Source organism: Perna viridis, chromosome 1 (genome assembly GCF_037379345.1).
Source record: "Perna viridis isolate PV_CMFRI_1.1 ecotype Kerala chromosome 1, ASM3737934v1, whole genome shotgun sequence".
Lineage (NCBI taxonomy): Eukaryota > Metazoa > Mollusca > Bivalvia > Mytilida > Mytilidae > Perna > Perna viridis.
Window position 1 is genome coordinate 29,697,855 of NC_142445.1, and position 20,953 is coordinate 29,718,807.

Here is a 20,953-nt window from a genome sequence, read left to right on the forward strand (position 1 = left end):
AAAGAATGTTTTGAAATGCGATTGTTTCGCAAATCGAATTATAATGATCTATAAGGAAACTACTAACGACTGTCTACTCGGCTCATTGCAAAAAATAAACTTTCATGGTTTACAATGTTAGATGCCATCAAGGCATTGAAAAAAAAATATTTCGCTAATTTTGTTTAGGATTACTCTATGTAAGATTTGGATTTGCAGGATCATAGATTGAAGTACCATTCTGTGTAAGAATCAGGCAAGGGATGGCACATCGTAATTCTCAAATTGGTCTGTTCTGCCTCAAACATATTCAAATACATCTAGAAAACAACTATTAAGGTATTTAAATTTATCCTGAAGCATTCGAGTCGCAGATATGTTTTGACTGCTTATATCAGGAAAAACTTTGGGAAAATCTTACCGCCATATTTCCAGAGCGCTTTTTCAACTAAATTAATATCTTAAACTTTACAAACACTTGACAGTAATTCATTGCGGTTATTAGGTATAAATACTTTGATAATTAATGCAATAAATAATATGTGTATTTTTTCCTTCATGTGCCACACCGTATACACATTTTGCCTGATTCTTAGATGGAGGAGTACATAATAAATTATTGTGTATTTTAGTATTTGATAGAATAATAGTTTAAAAAAATGTTCATTTGATTAAATACCTCAAGTTTAAAAATAAAGTCATACTAACAAATATTAAAGAAACAAAGATGTTGAGAAAGCAACAAAGAACGAATAACAAAACAGCGTTTTAAACTTGATATAGCATAAACTTTTTTTAATGGTCACCATTGTTATATGCTTAAACTTCCAAAATGAAACTACATAATGGAAAAATTAAGATATATCACTCCAAAATTTCTGGCAACTTTTTAAAGATGACGCCATCAATACAGAATTATTTTAGCAACAACAACTGTGATGTAGGTCAACTAGTTATATATTAAACATTGGAATGTGATAGGACTTATTTCGAATGTCTTAAAGTGGATGACGCATTGTATGTTGCATAACAGAAAGATATAAAAATACTTTCCAAAAGTCGATAAAATAATCCTCTTAGTAAATAGGGGACTTTTACAATTTCGGTCAGGTACTTTAAGAAGTGAATTTACCAGGAAGCATGTTTCATTTTCTAATAATTTAAATACTTGATTTATATTAGGCTTTCTGATTAGTTCTCTTTGAACGAAACATGTTATTTTGTTTAACCTGGCTAGATATTGTGACTTCATTAACGTCGTTTTGTCGGCACTCTGCAATTCAAAACATCCAACACAAAAATGCGTTTTAATTACGAATCATTGATTAATATTTAAACTGTCATCCATTTGGAATTAAATTATGTATGGGTTTTATGAGTGTTTACTGTCACAATCCAGGTAATTTCATATAGCCTGTACTAAAATTTAAAATATTCCATAAATACAAAAGTATGGACATGTACTGCATTTCAAAACAAAGTCGATATATTATCTTAATCTGCATTATTTAATCAATGTTAATATTATTCAAATATATATTCTTGTGTAAAGAACTTTGGGGGAGCGGTTTATATTATGCGTAAATCTAATCATTTTTTTATGCAAGATAATATATATTAAGATATTAATAATATTCCTAATCATTTTAATATCTTGGCAAAACTACGATAAATTCATATTAATTTATTCTAATACACACATCTTTTTTCAGATAGGATTATTTCATTGCTGAAAGTAGTCCGGTTAAAAGGGGCGCGGTTTAAAGTTCATGACCTTGTGTAGTGCTCAGGTGATAGGACAAAAATAGAAATAAAGAATAAATAGAACAAAGACGGCATCTTTTCAACAGTAAAAATGTTCATATTAAATCATTGTCATATGTTTTAAGTACATGTATCGAGGATGTTTTTCAAAACAAATTAAACAAAGTATGTTCCAATGGTATCTCACAATGCTGAAAATAGATATTTTCCTTATTCAATATGTAAACGCCCGTGCTTGTAAGTCGCTTTGCGATTTTAATCAATTCGAATTGGACTTGATATATCATTTATTAGAGACGTACAATTTAACTAACAATGTTTACAGTAGAGATGAAAATAGAGAATAAGATGAAATGTATGTTGAATATCTGATAATTGCATGTTTGTTAATACTTCATTAGAGTTTTTTCATTGTCTATTCTATCACAAAATCAGATCCAGTTTCATCTTCAATATGCTTGTGAAACAAATCTAAGGCAATTGCTCTGGCTGCTTTTAACATTGCCTTTTTCTTTGCATCTTGGGCCTTTTTAAGTTGGGCTTCTCGTTCTTGTAACTCTTCTCTTCGTCTGGCTAATTCTGTTTCTAGTTTTGTTTTCTCTTTTTTGTCGTGCTCTCTGCCAGACTTAAGGGTTGATATCTCACTTTCAAGGTTTTTTATTCTTTCCTTTAATCGTCCGATTTCTGCTTTTAGGGTTTTGTGTTGTTTCAATTTTTCGTCATCTGAAAATTTCACAATTAGTTCCTTCCCGTTAATGAATTTCACATATAGTTTTTATTATATAAGTATTGTGACATATTCAACATTGACATACACTTTTTTCCTTCAGTTCATTATATTTCTTTTTGTGTGTTTTACCTTTTTTATGCATTTCTCTTTTTATATTAAGGTAAAATGAAACCCATTGCGATTTCAAGTGATAAAACACTGCATTGTTCTCAGTTCTGGGATTTCTATTGATAAAGGATAATGATTCGATTGTTTCAGTAGTAATTGAATTTTTGTACGCAGTGATGCGTGCAGAACAATTACATTTTTATAGCTTTAAGTGTCAGTCTCTGTAAGAATTAGGCAGAAGGTGAAACATAATATGAAAAACCCACCATTTTGAAAGTGTAATTTGAATATTTGCACCAACAGAACAAGGAAATATGAATAGATATTTCATGTCGTGTTTGTAATTTGAGTTATAATTCAATTGAAATGCACTAAAGACGAACATTTACAGGGCCGATAACTCTGTAAAAAAACCTCATTTTCTAACATTCTATTGAAAAATTTCTGAGCAAATCGGGTGACAGAGATCAAATGATAGCCTTTTCAAAATGAGGAAGCATCCTTGACTGATATTATATTGTCAAATTGGTGGGTTTTGACATGCATGTTTCTGATTTTCTATGTTTTGTCGTTTTTTCTTACAAAAACTTACAATTAAAGTTGAGAAGTAATTATAATGTGAAAAGTGAACATAGTGGAACAATAATTTTCGAATTTTATCTTTGATAATGACGATGATTCTTCAAAATTAGACATCATTGAAAGAAATCACTACATATCCTTGAGGAGTTTTTCTGGTATATGTGTATAGACCCTTTCGTGTTTACTTGTGGGATAGTCAAAAGCATACGCAATATTCATTTCCGCGAGAAAAAAATATTTGTTGTATTCCGCTCCTACCTCGCAGGAGTATAAATGTCACGCATTCTCATCGACTAATTAACGGGAAGGGGTCTTTTGAACAAATGTTGGTTGCTTAATGACTTACACAATGAAATCTGTCATAGTGTAGGCGTTCCGAGGTTTATTGATAAACAAATTTGTTATTGATAGTGAGTATTTATTATTAAAATAATACGAAGACCTTCAGGATTTTCTTCTTATAGTAATTGAATATAAAAAATGTGATTTGCTTAGTGACTTACACAGTGAAACCTGTATGAACTAACAATCCTCTTTAACTGAAGAATTGTCTTGTTCAGTATATACAAATTTTCGGATACGATATGTAAGGACATACTGATTTAATGATATTTGGTGTGGACAGGTTTTCTTTGTTACGTGGGTTATGTTTAAAAGTCTCATTGTAATATAACCACATCCATGAGATTTACTGCTACACACAATTAAAGCATTGGTGACCATACATACTGATGCAATATCTTTAGTACACGTTTAAAATATTACATGTGTACTACAAACATATGACTTAACTCTGAAATGTTCTTACCAGAATCTATAGAGACTACTGGAATAAACTTCTCTTTGTTTACACACAATTCAAGCGTAACATCCCCGGCTTCCTTACAGTAGAAATTCACTTCCTCCTTGTCTGGATATTGAAAAACTCGTATATTTGCCTTCAGGAGTCTTGCGACGTACGGTAAACATACTGGAGCGTTAGCGTTAAAGATTTCTTCATTATTGACGTAATCTTTCCAGTTTGGAATTTGAATATCGCATTCCGTCAAAATCTGAAACAAGAACATACTAATTCAATGTGTTCATGACGCAGTTAGAAGAAATCTTTTGAGCATGTGCTATGCTTGACATGAATCATACTATATTTAATCTTACCCGTCTTAAGGAGGTTGACCTAGGGTAAGAACAACTGCTACAAATCATTGGAACGTTTGTATTCACCACTTAAAGTAACTTGGACTGACTTCATTCTCTTTCAAAGGAAAGCTTGGAAGTCATGGGCGAAATTGAATACGATACAAAAATATCACTGATTTAAAGAGTTATTTCCCTTACCCTAGGTCTACCTCCTTAAATGAATTTTTAACAAGTTAGTTAACAGGTGAAATATAAAAAAGATTTAAGTACTTGTCAATTATACAAGAAGGCAGCAAAGCATTATTAACTTTTCAAAACATTGAAAATCCTACTACAAATAATAAAGGGTTGATTGCATTATGGATACATTTGTCTGGTTATCATAAAGATGTGACCATAACAACATAATTCCGCATAATTTTCCATGCCAGTCCATTACACGTTTAACCGGTTACTGTGGGTAGTTGTAGTTTCTCAGAACGGTCACTATGACTTATTTTGGCTTTTTGGACCGGCCCACAATGACTTTATAAAAACAGGCCATGTTACAGCATTAAGAAAACAAAACAAGTACAAGTGTAGAGATGTCAATTTCAGTTTACAGATATAATTTCCTGTTAATATGATACAAAAATAAAGTAAAATATTTTGTTATTTTTAATTTTGAACTGAGTATATGTATTTAAAAGATTCATTGTTGCTTAAATTCCATATTTGTGTTGACTTATCAATCATTTTTTAAACTGGCTAATTTATGTATTCAAAATGTGTTTTTCATAACAGACTAGTTATAATTATGTCCTCGATTAGTCATAATGACCATTGAAGAACTGTAATAATCCTCGGCGTTGCCTCGGACCTTTACAGTCTTCTTTGGACCAATATTACATACCTTGGACATATAACTCGCCCAATTATGGAATACACATTTTTAATACTATAACATCCAAAGGAAGGTGATTGATTCGGCAAACAAAATTGACTACTTTAATTTTTTTTAAATTTTAAAAGGAATAAATACTAAGTATCAATTAGCAATAATCTTTATAGATTAGTGTAGAAAAAGCCATAGGAGTAAAACTTTGAAATAGCAAATACTTTCTTCGCAGTAAATTGACCTATCTCAGATGATAGATATGTCTTGATGTTGAATTTACTGATTTAAAAGAACCCTTTGAAATTTATTTTCAATTCGATGTTCACGTTCACAAATTTTGTATGTCAATTTCATTTAGTGAATTATTTTCAATGATATATTGTACGATAAAAAAAAAACGTGCATATAAGGATCTGCGAAGTGATTGATAAATTTTGTTCTCTATAAATCAAAAGGGTACACGATAGGTATAAATGAGAACAAAAATTATTATTTATTACACTTATATATTATAACTAGTAATCAAGGGAACCAAGACTCTAGCGGAAATCAAACACATGTAATCAAGGGACAAAGACCAGACATGGAAAAGAGACGATAACAACAAAGAACATAAAATAACTCAAATAATAGATACCAAGTAACAAAAGTAAATGAGTATCTTGGTCTCCACTAAAAACTGGGAGCATGGACCAGGTGCACCAGTAGGTAAAGAGTCCTACAATAATGGATATGGTGGATAAGTCAAAGAGACAACCCCACCGTAATAAAAAATGTCAGCTTAAGGCCACAAATTGGTCTTCAATGAACGACGATGAAACCCTCACAAAACATCATTATACACAGGTACAGCGAAATAAAGAGACATAAAGAGGCCAGAAATTCCTAACTTGGGGCAGACGCAAAATTGCAGCGAGGTTAAAGTACTTTGTCGTGATCACAACTCTCCCTTTTATAAATTGACCATTGTGGGGGGAAATATAACGCAATTACAAACACATCTAAAATCAGTTCAAAAGGTCTGAGTCCCTAGTTAAAACAGAAATAAGGAAACTGATTATTGCCTCTTAATCAACCTTATTTGATTACAATAAACACATTCAACAAAACAGGCTACTCAGTACTCCTTTCTACCAAATACCTGCAAAGGCGAAAGTTGTTTGTAGTTAATCATGAATTCCTTCAACTTATCTTTTAGGTCTCTCCATGTTTTCATATCTCGTATGACAGGGAGTGCTTCATTTTTACTTGCTTCGAAGATTGAAACAAATATTGATGTATTCTTTGGTATTTTATCAAACTCTGGCCGGGGTTTCTTGAAAAGCTTCTTGAGCCAATTAGTGGCTTCTGTGTCATCTTTTTCGCTTGGATCACCCGTTGATGATAATAAAACTTTTATACCTTCTATTTCCTCTCTTGCATTGAGTTTAGGGATGTCTGCAATATATAAAAGCTATTTATTTGAATGCCCAGGACATTTTAAAATAAGGTAAGAAGCTGTCTTTGTAAGAATCATACAAATTCTGTAATATGATTTACCCAAAAAATAGGTTACATATTTTTATTTTTGTCATTAAGTTGCTTTAAATGTCTAAATGATGAAATGTATAATCTTTCATTCCAATCTGTCTGCTCATAAGAGATTATTCACATCGAAAATTCTATTGCATTTTAGTGTCATTTACAGTTTTATCTCCCTTAATTTTGATTACCGCTATAACATTGGTTCCCTTGATTACTCTTTTTAGTTCTACTATACATTCTATTGAACTATATCTCTTATGAACAAGGGTAATATGATAAGCCACATGTTATATTTTTTTTACTTAAGCAGTTGTAACAAAATATAAAAAATAAAAATGTATATGCTTTCCAACCAGGTATCACATTTTGCATGATTCTCAGCTGGGGTGCTATTGAAACATCAAAGAAATTCGTTCATAAATCGGATTTACTAATGTATTGAAACATAAATAAGGCTTGGTAATAAAATGTAATATATGTTATAGACACATTTGATATCGTTAAATACAAAAAATACCAGTTTTATATATTGAAAATTTCGATATGCTTCAAATAAAATTACCCTAAGTAAACTTCATGCATAGTTTTCTTCCTCAGTTTGTCCTTCTCTTCATTCATTAAAATAATTAATTTATTTTAGAGAAAAAATATCTAGTCAATTTGGTTTTATTTGCATAATAGACTAGCTTTCCATGGCACATATGTGTAGCTGTAACTTATTTTGACGCGAATGTTGGTAAAAAGAGTAATCAAGGAAACCAAGATTCTAGCGGAAATCAGAAGAATGTAATCCAGGGACAAAGACCAAACAAGGAAAACAGACAAACACGACAAGGAACATACAGTAACTAACATAATACATACAATGTTACAAAAGGAAACGTACAACTCGGGCTCCACGAAAAACTGGGATCATGGACTAGGTGGACCGGTATGGTAAGCGTAAGATAGAATGTACATTACACGATGTAGTGTACTTGCACATATTTGTTACTGCTAAATGCCGAGCACAGCTGTTGTTTGTGGAACCAGAAAACCAGAAGAAATGTTAGGGTAAAACATATATTAAACCCGAATGACAGTCCGAATTGCGATTCAAGATATTGTTGCTTACCAATAGATTCATAGAAATTGTTATTTTACACAATAACAAAGTAAAAAAAGTTTACTTTGTGAGATAAATGTATTTTATTTATGTTACATTGATAGTAGAAGTGGGATTTCAGGAGCTTTTATCAATCCACCCGCATTTGCCATTCTCAGACCACCTTTTTCTCTGCCTAAATATCTGCTTGTTCCCTCTTTGAAATTTGACAATTGTGATAAATAAGTTTTTCCTATTATACTTATTGTTATATGTTTGTTTGTTAGACCCCTTCGTTGTATAAAATGTGTCATGCTGAATATCAAACTGAAATATTATACAATTGTATTTCGTTAACAAACAAACATATTTCAAAGATTCTATTTAAAGGACTTATATTTGTAAATTATGGGCCGTTAGCTTTATCATAGTTCGCACTGTAAATAGCTTTGGTAATTGCAATCATTGATCTTCCTGATTTGTGAGATTTAGTCTATTTAAACACGTGTAGAATGTTTTGTACATGTACTGTTATTTGAATACGTTGATGATAAATGCATCTCATGCACTTTTAAACTATTTGTTTTCAATTGAAAGAACCAATGCAACGTCGTATATCTCTTTTCGAAAGTAGATATAACAAATGTTTTTTTCTCAAATAAATTTGTATTAATGGTAAATTTTGAAGTGACACTTGGAACGCTTATTTCTAGTAATCAAAGTTAATAAAATCTTTATGAAGGGGTAACGTTGAATGTATCTACGGCAGCAATAAGAAATATTGCATGTAGTTTGAAGTTGAAAGCAATGAGGAATACAATAACTAATAAAAACCAACAAAACAGAATATACACTAAAACAGACAATTTTTTTAAAAAATTATCATCAGTATGTCGATAACGTCAGCTCGGACGTTAAACCCTAACAAACAACAACGATAACGTCAGGTTCGGGTGCTATCGTGTTTAAATTTCTCAGCTGTTAAGTACGCCTGGGCTTTTTGCAAACCATTTTGATTTTTTAATGCGACGTCCTTGCAAGACGTGCTTTTGGGCCAATATTTAAAAAAAAGCTGTCTTAAAAATAAAATGTTAAAAGTTGTATAAAATGTTTTATAACCGATATCCAGATTTTTAAAAAGAAATTTTCTGTTTCTTAAGAAAAGATTTTTATAATATCATAAATATACACAAACCAAATTGCTAGACTAAGAATTTATTTTTCGGGTTCGAAAATGCCTAGTTTCCTGTTGAAAAATTATAACTGTTATAACCTAGTTCTTTTTTTTATATACAAACGGTAATCTGTTTTTGTTTTCACAGACCCGCTCGTAGTATAAATTATGTCATACTTAATATATTAAACAAACATACTTTACTACTTTATTTGGTTTACGAAAAAAAAATCATTCAAGGTTCTATTTACAGGATCTATCTGTAGTTTCCGGGACCTACTTGCACTGTAACTAGCACAAATAATATGTACCTGATCTGTGAGAATTAATGCTTTTGTAGATCGTTGATTAAATGGGTCTCATGCACATAGAAATTATTAGTTTTGGATTGAAAGAACCAATGCAACTTCCTAGTTCTCCGTTATACTGAGACATTACTTTAGTCTATTTGTATTGTCTATTTTCAAGATAAAAGTAAATATTATCATTTCTTTTAAGTTTTATGGATTTAAACATGATTTCAGGTTAAGAATATTTCTGTAATATTTAATTTAATGCAAAATTATGTAATAATTGTGTAGTTCGAACGTAAACAAAGAAAAAATAACTAGCAAAATTAACAAATCAAAACAAAAACAAATATCTGGAATTGACTTATTAGCTCACCTTGCCCGAAGGGCCATGTGAGGTTTTGCAATCAATTGGCGTCCATCGTCATCGTCTGTTAATTTTTTTTCCAAAGATATTCTCCTCTGAAGCTGCTGATCAAAACCGTATGGAACTTAGCACGGATGTTTCTTAGTGCATCTTGTACAATTTTTGATCAGTCAAAAAAAAAACATGGTCTTCGTTGCTGTTTTTAGACCACTGGCGTCAAGTAACAAATTTCTACTTATATCTCGAAAACTAAAAGAGATATTTGAAAATAAATGTAACTGTACCTTCTTCAGTTTGAAGAGCTCTACTAAAGTCTCCTTTGGCTCAAAGTTGTCGGACGACTCTTTGTTAGAGTTAATGCCATTGAAAGGTGAAAAATGACGATATGAGCAGTTTTCAGCAACTTTCCTTAAAACTATTATAGATAGCGAAAAACTTTCGATTTATAAAACGTTCTTATAAGGCCTACACAAAAATATTGTATTTTCCCGACGCAGTCGGTATAGTTTCGTTTTTAACCCTTTGACCTCAAAGACGCTCTTCCATGGAAACGCAAGTCGCCTAATCGCAGTTCTGCTTCCCGACTGGCCAAATACTGATAATTTAGTGGCGTTCGAAAAAGCTGTACCGAAAATTGAATTGTGTGACATGTGATATTTTTTTCAATGAAATGTAGAACATCATAAGTAAAAAAGAACAAATATTACTGCGTCGGTAATCTTTTTTTTAAAGATATTACTTGTTATCAATGTCCACAATTTCTAAGTGAATTACGTTACCCTGTACTTAAGCAGCCGGTACTGAAACAATCCGTCAAATTGTTAGAGCGCTAAATCACTTAAATCAAGATCCAGGTTGAGAAAAACAAGAGATGAACGGTTTCACAATAAAGAAGAAATTTTAATGTTTGACTGATTGTATGTCATGATTTTACAAGAAAATGAACTATGTGACTCTTTTTAACCCGCTTAATACACTGCAACTAATTTCTCAGACAAGAAACGTATCACATAAATTGGTTGTAAACATCATCTTTACAAATTGGTAATGTGTATGAATAAAATAGAAGATCGAAGCTTGAAAATTAATTACGTTATGTGAACTACGTTACCATATGTGATATCAAATACTAATTTAAGTCGCACAATTAGACATATGGCCTAAATTATTGTCATATTATGTGGTTATTTTGAGTTCCAAATTCATGGAAAATCGTTGAATGTTCCCTGTTTTCTGCAAAATTAAGGTAAAATGTCACTTTTTCGCTCGATGTTTTAATTGTCAAATTCATTGCTATGTGTATGTTATTTTTGTTATATAAAATGAATTTTGGATTTATATATAGAAGTGATAATACTTTTCATAAAATATTCACTTTTTACGAATTTTATAATATACGCAAAATCATTGTAGTGAATTACTCACATTGCAGTATAAACGACGTTTATCAACTCGGTCTAATTTAGCAAATTATCCCTAAATGGGACCAGTATTGATTATTAATGTTTTTTTTATATGTATGCCCTTTTGAAAACAAAGAATGTATATACAAAATGAATATATTTTTTCGTAAGTTAGTGAAATTCGGATATTGTGAATTTTAATTTCAAGTCATGCAATTTACAGCAATTCTAAAATGAATATCTATTCACTTTATAATTGTTTGAATTCAAAAGAATGTTGTTTTGTTCATAAATATATTAAAATGTGAATTATTGATTTCTAGTGTTTATCATTCAGAAATATTATGAAGTTATCTTTACTTTTACTTTTTCATCCAATATTGCTGTTTTCCAGGCAATATGAAATGAAAGTTACAATATGTATCATAGATTGTGGTTTTCGTACGGTTTCATATTATAAAAAGTCTTTGGGATCCTTGTTGAACAATTTGTATTCGAGAAATAATGACTCCTCAAAGTATATGTGAATCATGTCGCATGGGAGCATTGTTTGTTTGAGACAAATAATGCTATCGTTTCTTGTTTTGTTCGTAAAAACAACGACTATTTATTAATTATATTTTGATAAAGGTACTTCAAACCATTAAATAGGTTTGAGCTTTTTTTTAAAAAAACAGAAATTGTGTAAGGGGTGGGAAAGAAAATATCAAAGTTTTAGATGTTGGTTATGCACCTATAAAGATTGGTTCATAGCAAGCCAATGAATAAGTAATAACACCCCTTATATAGTAGTCTATTTGTTTAATAAATAGATATTGAAGGTCTATCTTTGAGGTGCTATTATATGTCATCATTTTGTATATCTTGTCATTTGATGCTCTTATTTTGCGACAGAAACGTAGATACATAGTAAGTTTCAATTTTATCAAAGGACTTGTGACATTTACCTGGTTTTGGCTGCTCAGGCTCCTCATAGCCGCTAGTTTTTATTATCATCGTTTTTTTTTATAGCGTCTAGTTCGGGGAGTATTGTGTCGACGTCTAAAATAGCTATTTTGATTTAGGATAAATCAGGCTTTACATTGTAATGGTGCAAATAAAATACAGGACTTCAAAAACAAAGATGAAATAACAAAAAGAAAAGTAAAACAGTAAATAAATGAGTACATAATTATAGCTATGCCTTAGTGTAGATATTGGCTTGCAAGTATAAAATTCAAGCTAACAATATAGCGAAAGGTATGTATTACAGGCTATCGCACTCGTCACGGCGCGTTAGTTAAAATCTTACCACCAAAATACTTTAATTACACACTACAAGTTCTTAACTTCAAATTGGACAGCCTTCGTATGCTGAAAGAGAAAAAAAACTTTGCCTTGTTTTTTTCTCCTACTTATTTTAGTCAAGTGTCAGTCCACGTAAAAATCAGGCAGTAGGTGAAACATGGTATAAAAAACCCATCAATTTGATAGAGTAATTTGACTATTTGCACCATCACAATCAAGGAAAACAGACAAGATTTTCCATATCATGCTGAACCATTGAGTTACAATTTCATTGAAATGCACTGAAAATGAACCGTTCAAGGGCAGATGACTTTGTCAAAAACCTCCTTTTTCTAAGATTCTATAGAAACTTTTCTGTGCGAAGATAGTGATGCAGAAATCAAATAATGGTCTTTACGAGTAGAGAAAGTATCATTTGGTAATATCACATTGCCAGATCTGTAGGGTTCTGACATGCATGTTTCTGATTCTTCCCATTTTGCCTGATTCTAACAAACAATTACACTAAAGTTAGATTTTGGTACTAGTCTCTAAATGAACTCTTATTGCATAATTGCATGACTCCTAAAAAAATACGAATTTATATTTAAATTGCAATAATTCTACAATGTAAGAAAAACATGTCCTAATAAACTTATGGATGATATCATATACTTGCTTATTCCGTCACTCAATTAATGTATCATAATATATCTACATTTATTAGAACCATACTGGATTCGGCATGTGTAGTAAGTCCATTGCAAGTTACGAAATAAATCACGGAAACTTCATTTTATCATTGTTTTACCACGGACTGGCTATTCATTCCGAGCAATATCGATAGTGTGATTTGGACTGGCTATTCATTCCGAGCAATATCGATAGTGTGATTTGGACTGGCTATTCATTCCGAGCAATATCGATAGTGTGATTTATTTCGATTCTAATGAGACTAGTTTCTTCATATTTTCGAATAGACACAGCATGTTAGTTGCACGAAATGTTGGTCATGTGTTTATCACTTTTTTCCAACGCAGTCGGTTTAGTTTCACTTTTACCCTTTGACCTTAAAGACGCTCATCTATGGAAATGCAAGTCACCTGATCGTAATTCTGTTTTCCGATTGGCCGAAAACAGATAACAGTGGCGTTCGAAATAACTGTATAGAAAATTTGAAATTTCGAGTTATGTGTTATTTTCATGAAAGAAATCTATGAACTTGGAAGTACAAGGAATAACATTTTACAGCGTCGGCTACCTTTTTTTTTTAAAGATAATACTTGTTTTACCATGGCTGTGGTTTAAAGATCGTTGAAGCACGTCATATAAGAATTACAGTTTGGCAAGTATTAGCTTTCCAAAAAATGCTTGCTTGACTTAACATTTAATAAATATGATAGCTCACATTTATAATGTGTAGGTCAAGATAATTAGAAGTTTTCTAATTTGGTAGAATTAAAATTTAGGTTGGTACTTGCACAGAATATTTACGCAATAAGTCTTATAGGCAACTAGACATCGATGAGATGGCAACCTTCTCTGTGGGCCCCGCCAGTAGGGACCAATATCTACTCTCTATTTGTCTTTGTCACATGCACAAGGTGGTGTATATACACTACATATTTATCACATGCATACCTTTAAAAATAATGGATAAGTGTGAGCGGAAATGATATGACAATAAAAAAGAAGTGAAAAGTAAAATAATTTGACCTTGAGGTCAAAGTTCAAAGCTCAGAGTAATCAACTGTAGTGTGCGACACTTCATTTGAGGGTGTTCTATCAATATGCAAAATATCAAAGCTTATCACATAAGACAACAAGTACTATCTTAAAAAATAGCCGACGCAATAAAATTTTACTTCTAGGTTTCTACATTTCTTTCAAGAAAATAACACATGGCACGCAATTTCAAATTTTCGATACAGTTTTTTTAACGCCATTAAGTTATAAGTATTTGGCCAAAAGGGAAACAGAACTGCGATCAGGCGACTTGGATTTCCAGAGAAGAGCGTCCTTAAGGTCAAAGGGTAAAAAGCGAAACTATAACGTCGGTGTCGGAAAAAAAGTTACAGCCGGGACAAGAAATTACCATGTAAAAATCAATAGTTCAACCTCAAGATCAAAGGACATTATCAGTGGTAGGAAACACTATGTTTTGAGGTGGTTTATCCACATGCCAAAAATCAAAATCCTATCTCATGAGCCCAAACAATTACAGGCCGGACCAGACATTACCTTGTAGAAATCAATAATTTAACCTCAAGGTCAAAAGTCATCATTAATGGTACGGGACACTGCGTCTTGAGGTGATCTAGCCACATGCCAAATATCAAAAGCATATCTCAAAAGACAAACGAGTTACAGTAGGGACAAGATTATGTAACGTACGGACGGACAGAGCAAGGGCTGTAGGGCGACTGCCACTTTTTGTGGCGGGCCCTAATAATTTTGTAAAATAGTTGCTGCTCTCATCTGGTCTACAAGTATGTTTGATACTGTTTTGAAAGAAAATATTCAAAGATTTTTTAGTTAATTACTTCTCCATGTAAACAATTTGCTTAGTCCTAAGATTGACTCTGTGAATTAAGTGTTATTTGTAGGTCATTTGACCTACTTTAGGTGGGATGCTGACTCATGAATGTAAATATTGTGATAGCATACCTAATATCTTAGAAACCAGGTAGGACATAAAAAGTGATCTAAGATCGATATGATTGCAAAAATTACCAGTCAATTCAGCATGAAAATGGGTTATGTGATCCCAATTTTTTAGCATAACAGTATATGCTTAGTTGTATCTGGATATTCAAAAATATTGTGGGATTTTTTGTTTGTAAGAACTGATATACTTTATACTGTACCATAATGAATCAAAGTTTGTTATGGAAATAGAAATTTTGGGCACCGCCGCCCCGACGACGGACGCAAAGTGATGACAATAACTAACATACCAAGTTTCGTAAAATTCTATCCAGTTGTTTTCAAAGGAGTTGCGCTGAAAAACCTTGTGACAGACACACAGACAGGCGAAAAACAATATGTCTCTACACCAAAGTGGAGTTAGACATAATAAAGCTACATGATGGTATCAGTTCTAGTACATGAAGAAGCAAGTCAGACATTTATTGCTTAATACGTCACAAATTGTGTATACGCTTTTATCGAAACGTCACAGGACTTGCCCGTATTCTTTTCCTGTTATCGGCGACTGAACACTTTATCGGAAGCCGATTAAACCAGACTGGCCAGTTGGAACCGGCTTATTTGACGGGCCATAGTGAGATGGCGCCCGTGGTTTTTATATACTTTTCACTCGTAAGCCAGTGGTGCCGATTTACCCTTTAGCCCGTCCAAATGATCGGATAATACAAAAAGAGTTCGCCTGCGTATTACCATCCCTGTGTCGTCATAGGATTCTGTGAACTTTGAACTGGTTTTCCATACTTTGATTAGATCAGTACTAGTTTGATTACTGGTTTACAAATTCTTACATCTCCCATGCTTTTTAATTATTTTTGCCAGGGAATAGATTAAAACAGGAAGTCGTCTAAACCATTAGATATGTCTGACGCTGTGACATCAGGCAATAATGTTGACTTGAACTATGTCTTTAGAGCGATTCGTTTTAGCCCCGTGCAGGTTCGGGTGTTAAAAGAATAGACCTGCAGCAGCGCTAAGCTTGTCGTAAAAGGCGACTAAATAGTGCTCAGAACCCTCTGCCTACAGAGCAACTGGGATGTGTGCCCCAGGTGGTTGAATGGGGCATCCCTGGCGCGTTACATGCTGGGGTTGTCAGGCTATAATACGGAAAACCTGACCGCAAACCATAGTGGTGCACCGTGTTGGGAAAGATGCCACGTTCCTCGCACCTTAAAGAACTCTACTGTGGTATTCTCTCGGAGTAGGAACCATAGGGCTCCGCCACAGGAGGCTAAATTGCCCGATCCTACCCACCTCTCCCTATTTCTAGTGGCAATCAAAATTTGTCGACCCCATTGTCCTTGTGTCACATCCCTTTTTCATTTCATGTTCATTTTTATCATCCATTTCATGTTCATCGTCTGAATATAGCTGAAATATTGCTGCTCGGACGTTAAACCCCAACAAACAAACAGAGTCGTTTTACAATAAATAGATACATGTGCATGAATACTAAGTACTAATCTACAAAATGAATATAAAAGACATTGCTTATATTAGAGGTGATTGATGGAGAAGAAATAAACCACCAAGCATCAACAATGCTTTTTTGTCTATATATGACATATTTGTAAGTAACGATATAGGCATTTCTGTATTCAGATTTGTAATTCTGAGAAAACCATACATATATACTAATCTCAAACTCTTCAACAAAATAAAACCAAATCAAGAATGATAACTCTTGCAAAGATGCTAAAATGCACCCGAATTACAAACTAAGACTATTTTATATGGTCTGTATCTGTAAAAAAAGTGAGGTCGGTCGGTTTTCGACATGTATGACTTACTTCCTGTCTGATTTTTATAAAGACTGTTACTTAATAGGCTCTCCATATAAATACGAGACAGATCATAAAAGAGAACGGCAAAAGATAAATCGTATCCTACCATTTTTTTTGTTCCAATATAATGTTCAAGGTTATTTGACAATTCAACTAAATTATGGACCAAACAAAGAGTTATTTATCATTTTGAAAATTTAAAATACTTTCTTTGAAATTTGTTTCATTTTTAACTTTCAGTTTATTACAAACAACATTCATTTCATTGATAACACGGGTTTGTGCTTTATTTAGCAGTCTTTATAAAATCCAGACAGGAGGTGATTCATGCATGTCAAAAACCCACTGAACTCACGTTTCTTTCTTGTTCAAAGACAGTTACTATTCACATACATGTAACCAGTCTTAGTTTTTCATTTTGACCTTGCCTTATTGAGATAAAAATCATATATATTGTACATGAACTTGACAATTTGCAAGAGTTATCGCTCTTGATATTGTTTGATTTGATTGATTTTAGTTAGAGATAAATGTATGATTTTCTGAAAAGTACAGATCTGAATATGGAAAGGACAATTGTTGCGTAAAGATATAGCATATGTAGATCGAAAAACATCTTTTGTTTGGTGGGTTTTTCGTCACCATGAATCACTTTAATATTGACACTGTCTGAATTTTATATGGGTCAACATTTTTGGAAGCAAAATGAATGTGCAATCCACTTCCTCGATTTTCCATGGACATTCTCTTAATTAATTTAAAGAGGTAGACCTAGGCTAAGGGAACAACTCATTGGAACGTTTGTGTAAAGCCTTTTACATCAATCTCATGAAAGCACTAAATTTTTAGACACTAAATATGTAGATGTAATTAATGCAGCTGAAGACTTTACTCTTATTCTACAAGAAAATGCAACAAAATCTGTAAAATCTGGTTTAAAATCATCTACAGAAAACAAAATCGAGTAGTAAAAAGAAAAAAAAACTGCTTTAACGAGTCTTGCAAAGATCTCAGGAATTCAATGAAAAATTACTATCTAAAAACTGGTAAATAAATTTCCTGAAAAAGGTGAATACAGAAAGAAATTTTATTAATTGCGATCTAAATATCAGCGGAAATACAATAAATATGACGAAAATAAAATTTGTTCCGCATTGGATCAGACATATAATAAAGATTCTATAACTCGAACACTATAAACAAACTCAGTAGACAATCATCTGTACAAAATGACACAGATATTCCTCAGGATGAGTTTCTGCAATTTTATAAAAAAAAAGAAAACTTATATAAAACTAATATGGAAAGTAATAATAAACAATGCAATATTATTAATGATTTTAACAATATTCATAATAAATAAAAAAAAACAATGTTAATACAAACTGTGATTTTTCCAAGAAAATCACTATAAATGAGATAACCAAAGCAATTTGCTCTAGATCTTTACACAATGGAAAGAGCTTTTCAGCAGATCTTATTGCAAATAAAATGTTAAAGAATGGAGGTATTGTTATTTTAAAACCTCTATATGAAAGTGTAATAAATGTGATCCAAATAATTATAGAGGAATATCTATCAGTTTAATTTGGGTAAACTTTTTAATTAAGTTATTTACCAAAGACTGTTGATGTTTATGAATGTGAATGATTTGATTAGTAAAAATAGGTTTTAAAGGCAAGTGTCGAACTTCCTATGAGAACTATCATAGATCATTATAAATCAAAGAAACAAAAAAGTATTTGCTGCTTTTATTGACCTGAGAAAAGCATTTGATACAGTTTGGCGTGTTGGCTTATTTTATAAACTCTTAAAACAAAATATCTCTAACAATATTCAAAACATTATATTTTCTATATATACAGATACAAAATGTAGATTGAAATTCTATAAAGGACTCAGCATATTTACCATTTTCCTCTGAAAGAGGAGTAAAACAAGGTAATGTAGTGAGTCCCATTCTTTTTATTTTTTTCATTAATGACTTGACCCGACATCTAAATGAGGATGTCTATAATCCAGTTAATATAGATTACAATTCAATTAGTATACGTTTATATGCTAACGACATTGTTTTAATTTCTGAGAGAAAGGAAGGACTACAAAATTGCTTTAACACTTTATCTGATTATTTTACAACATGCAAACTACACGTTAATGATGAGAAATCTAAAGTTATAGTGTGTGTTCAATTTAAATCGTAAAACTTTTTCAAACCATTTTCGATATGATAATTTCAATCTTGAAACAGTGTCACATTATTGCTATCTGGGTATTGTTATGAAACATAATGACAATTTCATTGTAGCCATAAACACTTTAATGGGAAAAGCTAGAAAGTAGAAAGTCATATTTCAAAATAAAAAAAAGACAATTTGATTGAATAACCCCTGCAAGTTACTTGATACATTAATTTCACCTATTTTTACTTATTGTAGTGAAATATGGGGTATATTCTCGAACCTTAAAGATTCAGAACCTTTTGGGAAATTACATCTCAGATCCATTAGAGAACTTTCGGGTGTACACTGCAATACATCAAATGATGCTTGTCGCGCTGAATTAGAGCGAATACCTCTTAAAGGTAAAATTCTAATTTCTTGTGTTAAATATTTAGAACACATATTGAGTCTAGGTGGTCCCATGAGTTACAAAAATTAAAATAATTTTACAAAACTTTGAGTTTCCTAATTTTATTCAAAATGCTAATGCAAAAAAACATTTTATAAAGCAATTAACAGTAAGGATTGTTGACCAATGCATTCAAAATCAAAATGCCAAAATTGAGACATCTCAATTGGATTTTTTCAGAAACATTTACATTGATGGTTACAAACCAACTCACGTTGATGCCATTAAAAATATAAAAAAATAGAGCAAAATCAGTAAAATTAGCTTAAGTGCACATAATGTGATGATTAAAAAGGGCAGACATCTGAATATTGATAAATCAGAAAGAAAATGCCAAATTTGTAAAGAAGAGGAAATTGAAAACGAAGAGCATTTTTTATTACACTGTAAGGCATATCAAACCAAACGTTTAACACTGTTTTAAAATACAAATTTTCTTGATATGTTTCATTATAAAAAATTCAAACAAATCTTAAAGCTAATGTTTAACCATAATTCAGGGCACTTCCTAAAATTGATTTCTGTTTATATAACAGATTGCCTTGATATTAGAAATAACATGTGATAATGTAAAACTGTATTATTATCATGTTATATATGTTACATGCTTCAACATGTTAGTATACAGTTATGTTTGTTTGTATTATCATTGACATTGGACCATAACCATGTATTGCATTTTGAGTTTGTGTCAATAAAGAATTTGAATTTGAATTTTTAAGCATGAAAGTAACTTCGACCGATTTCATTCTGTTTAAGTAAAAGCTTGATAGGCTTTGGTAAAATTGAGTATGATACAACCATTTCCCTGTTGTCAAGAGTTATGTCCCTTAGGCTGAGTCTACCTCCTTAAAGTAAGAAAAATTCGACTCACATGATGGTCGTATTCCTTCCAGCCATGTTTTTAAAATAAGCCTTGATTTTGGATCTTTCTTTAAGACTGTTCGAATAACTTGTAAGTCCTCGAATGAGTTCCTTTGTGAAATTTCTACTTTTTTGTTTAAGCATTGACTTTCATATAATGACTTCCAAAGTTTTGCAACAGATTTCGTTTCCGTCAATGGATTTTTTGTGATGAGATAGTCAAACAAGTCTTTTAATGCTGCTTCAATTTGCTTATGGCCTAGTCCCTGGCTGTCTCCCGATGATGCCATAATTAAATGAAGTCTACTTCCTGAATATGAAAACGGGAATTAATAGCACACATATCATGTATTTTATTCTATTTATTTTCATTGAATAATGCACCTTTATCAAGGCATATTTACATTTTTCAATTTAAAATAAGATTTTGCGGAACAAAGGTATTTGACATCTATTCAAATTCATTTTGAATTGGCTAAATACACTTTCTGCATATCAACAATCATTCTTTAGAAATTCGTAAATTGAACTGCACATTTAACATGACAACTCGTACAAACCTTTTCACAATTTGAATATTATAAATACATCTGTTAACACAAAAGGTGGACCAAACTAGTGTAAAATAAGTATCTACCTGCTCAGAAAACATACCAAATTATATAACGTGTAAAACTGAATTG

General features: G+C 31.8%; 1 protein-coding gene across 1 annotated transcript; it reads right to left on the reverse strand.

Moving 5' to 3' along the window:
* Positions 1-2,012: 2,012 nt before the first annotated feature.
* On the reverse strand, positions 2,013-20,614 carry LOC148628263 (uncharacterized). Its single transcript, XM_088585258.1, has 4 exons — positions 20,281-20,614; positions 6,319-6,614; positions 3,972-4,215; positions 2,013-2,466 (listed from the first exon to the last, which is right to left on the reverse strand). Exons 1-4 carry the CDS (start codon positions 20,558-20,560, stop codon positions 2,159-2,161), a joined length of 1,128 nt encoding a protein of 375 aa, XP_088441384.1. The 5' UTR covers positions 20,561-20,614; the 3' UTR covers positions 2,013-2,158.
* Between the last annotated feature and the right edge of the window lie 339 nt (positions 20,615-20,953).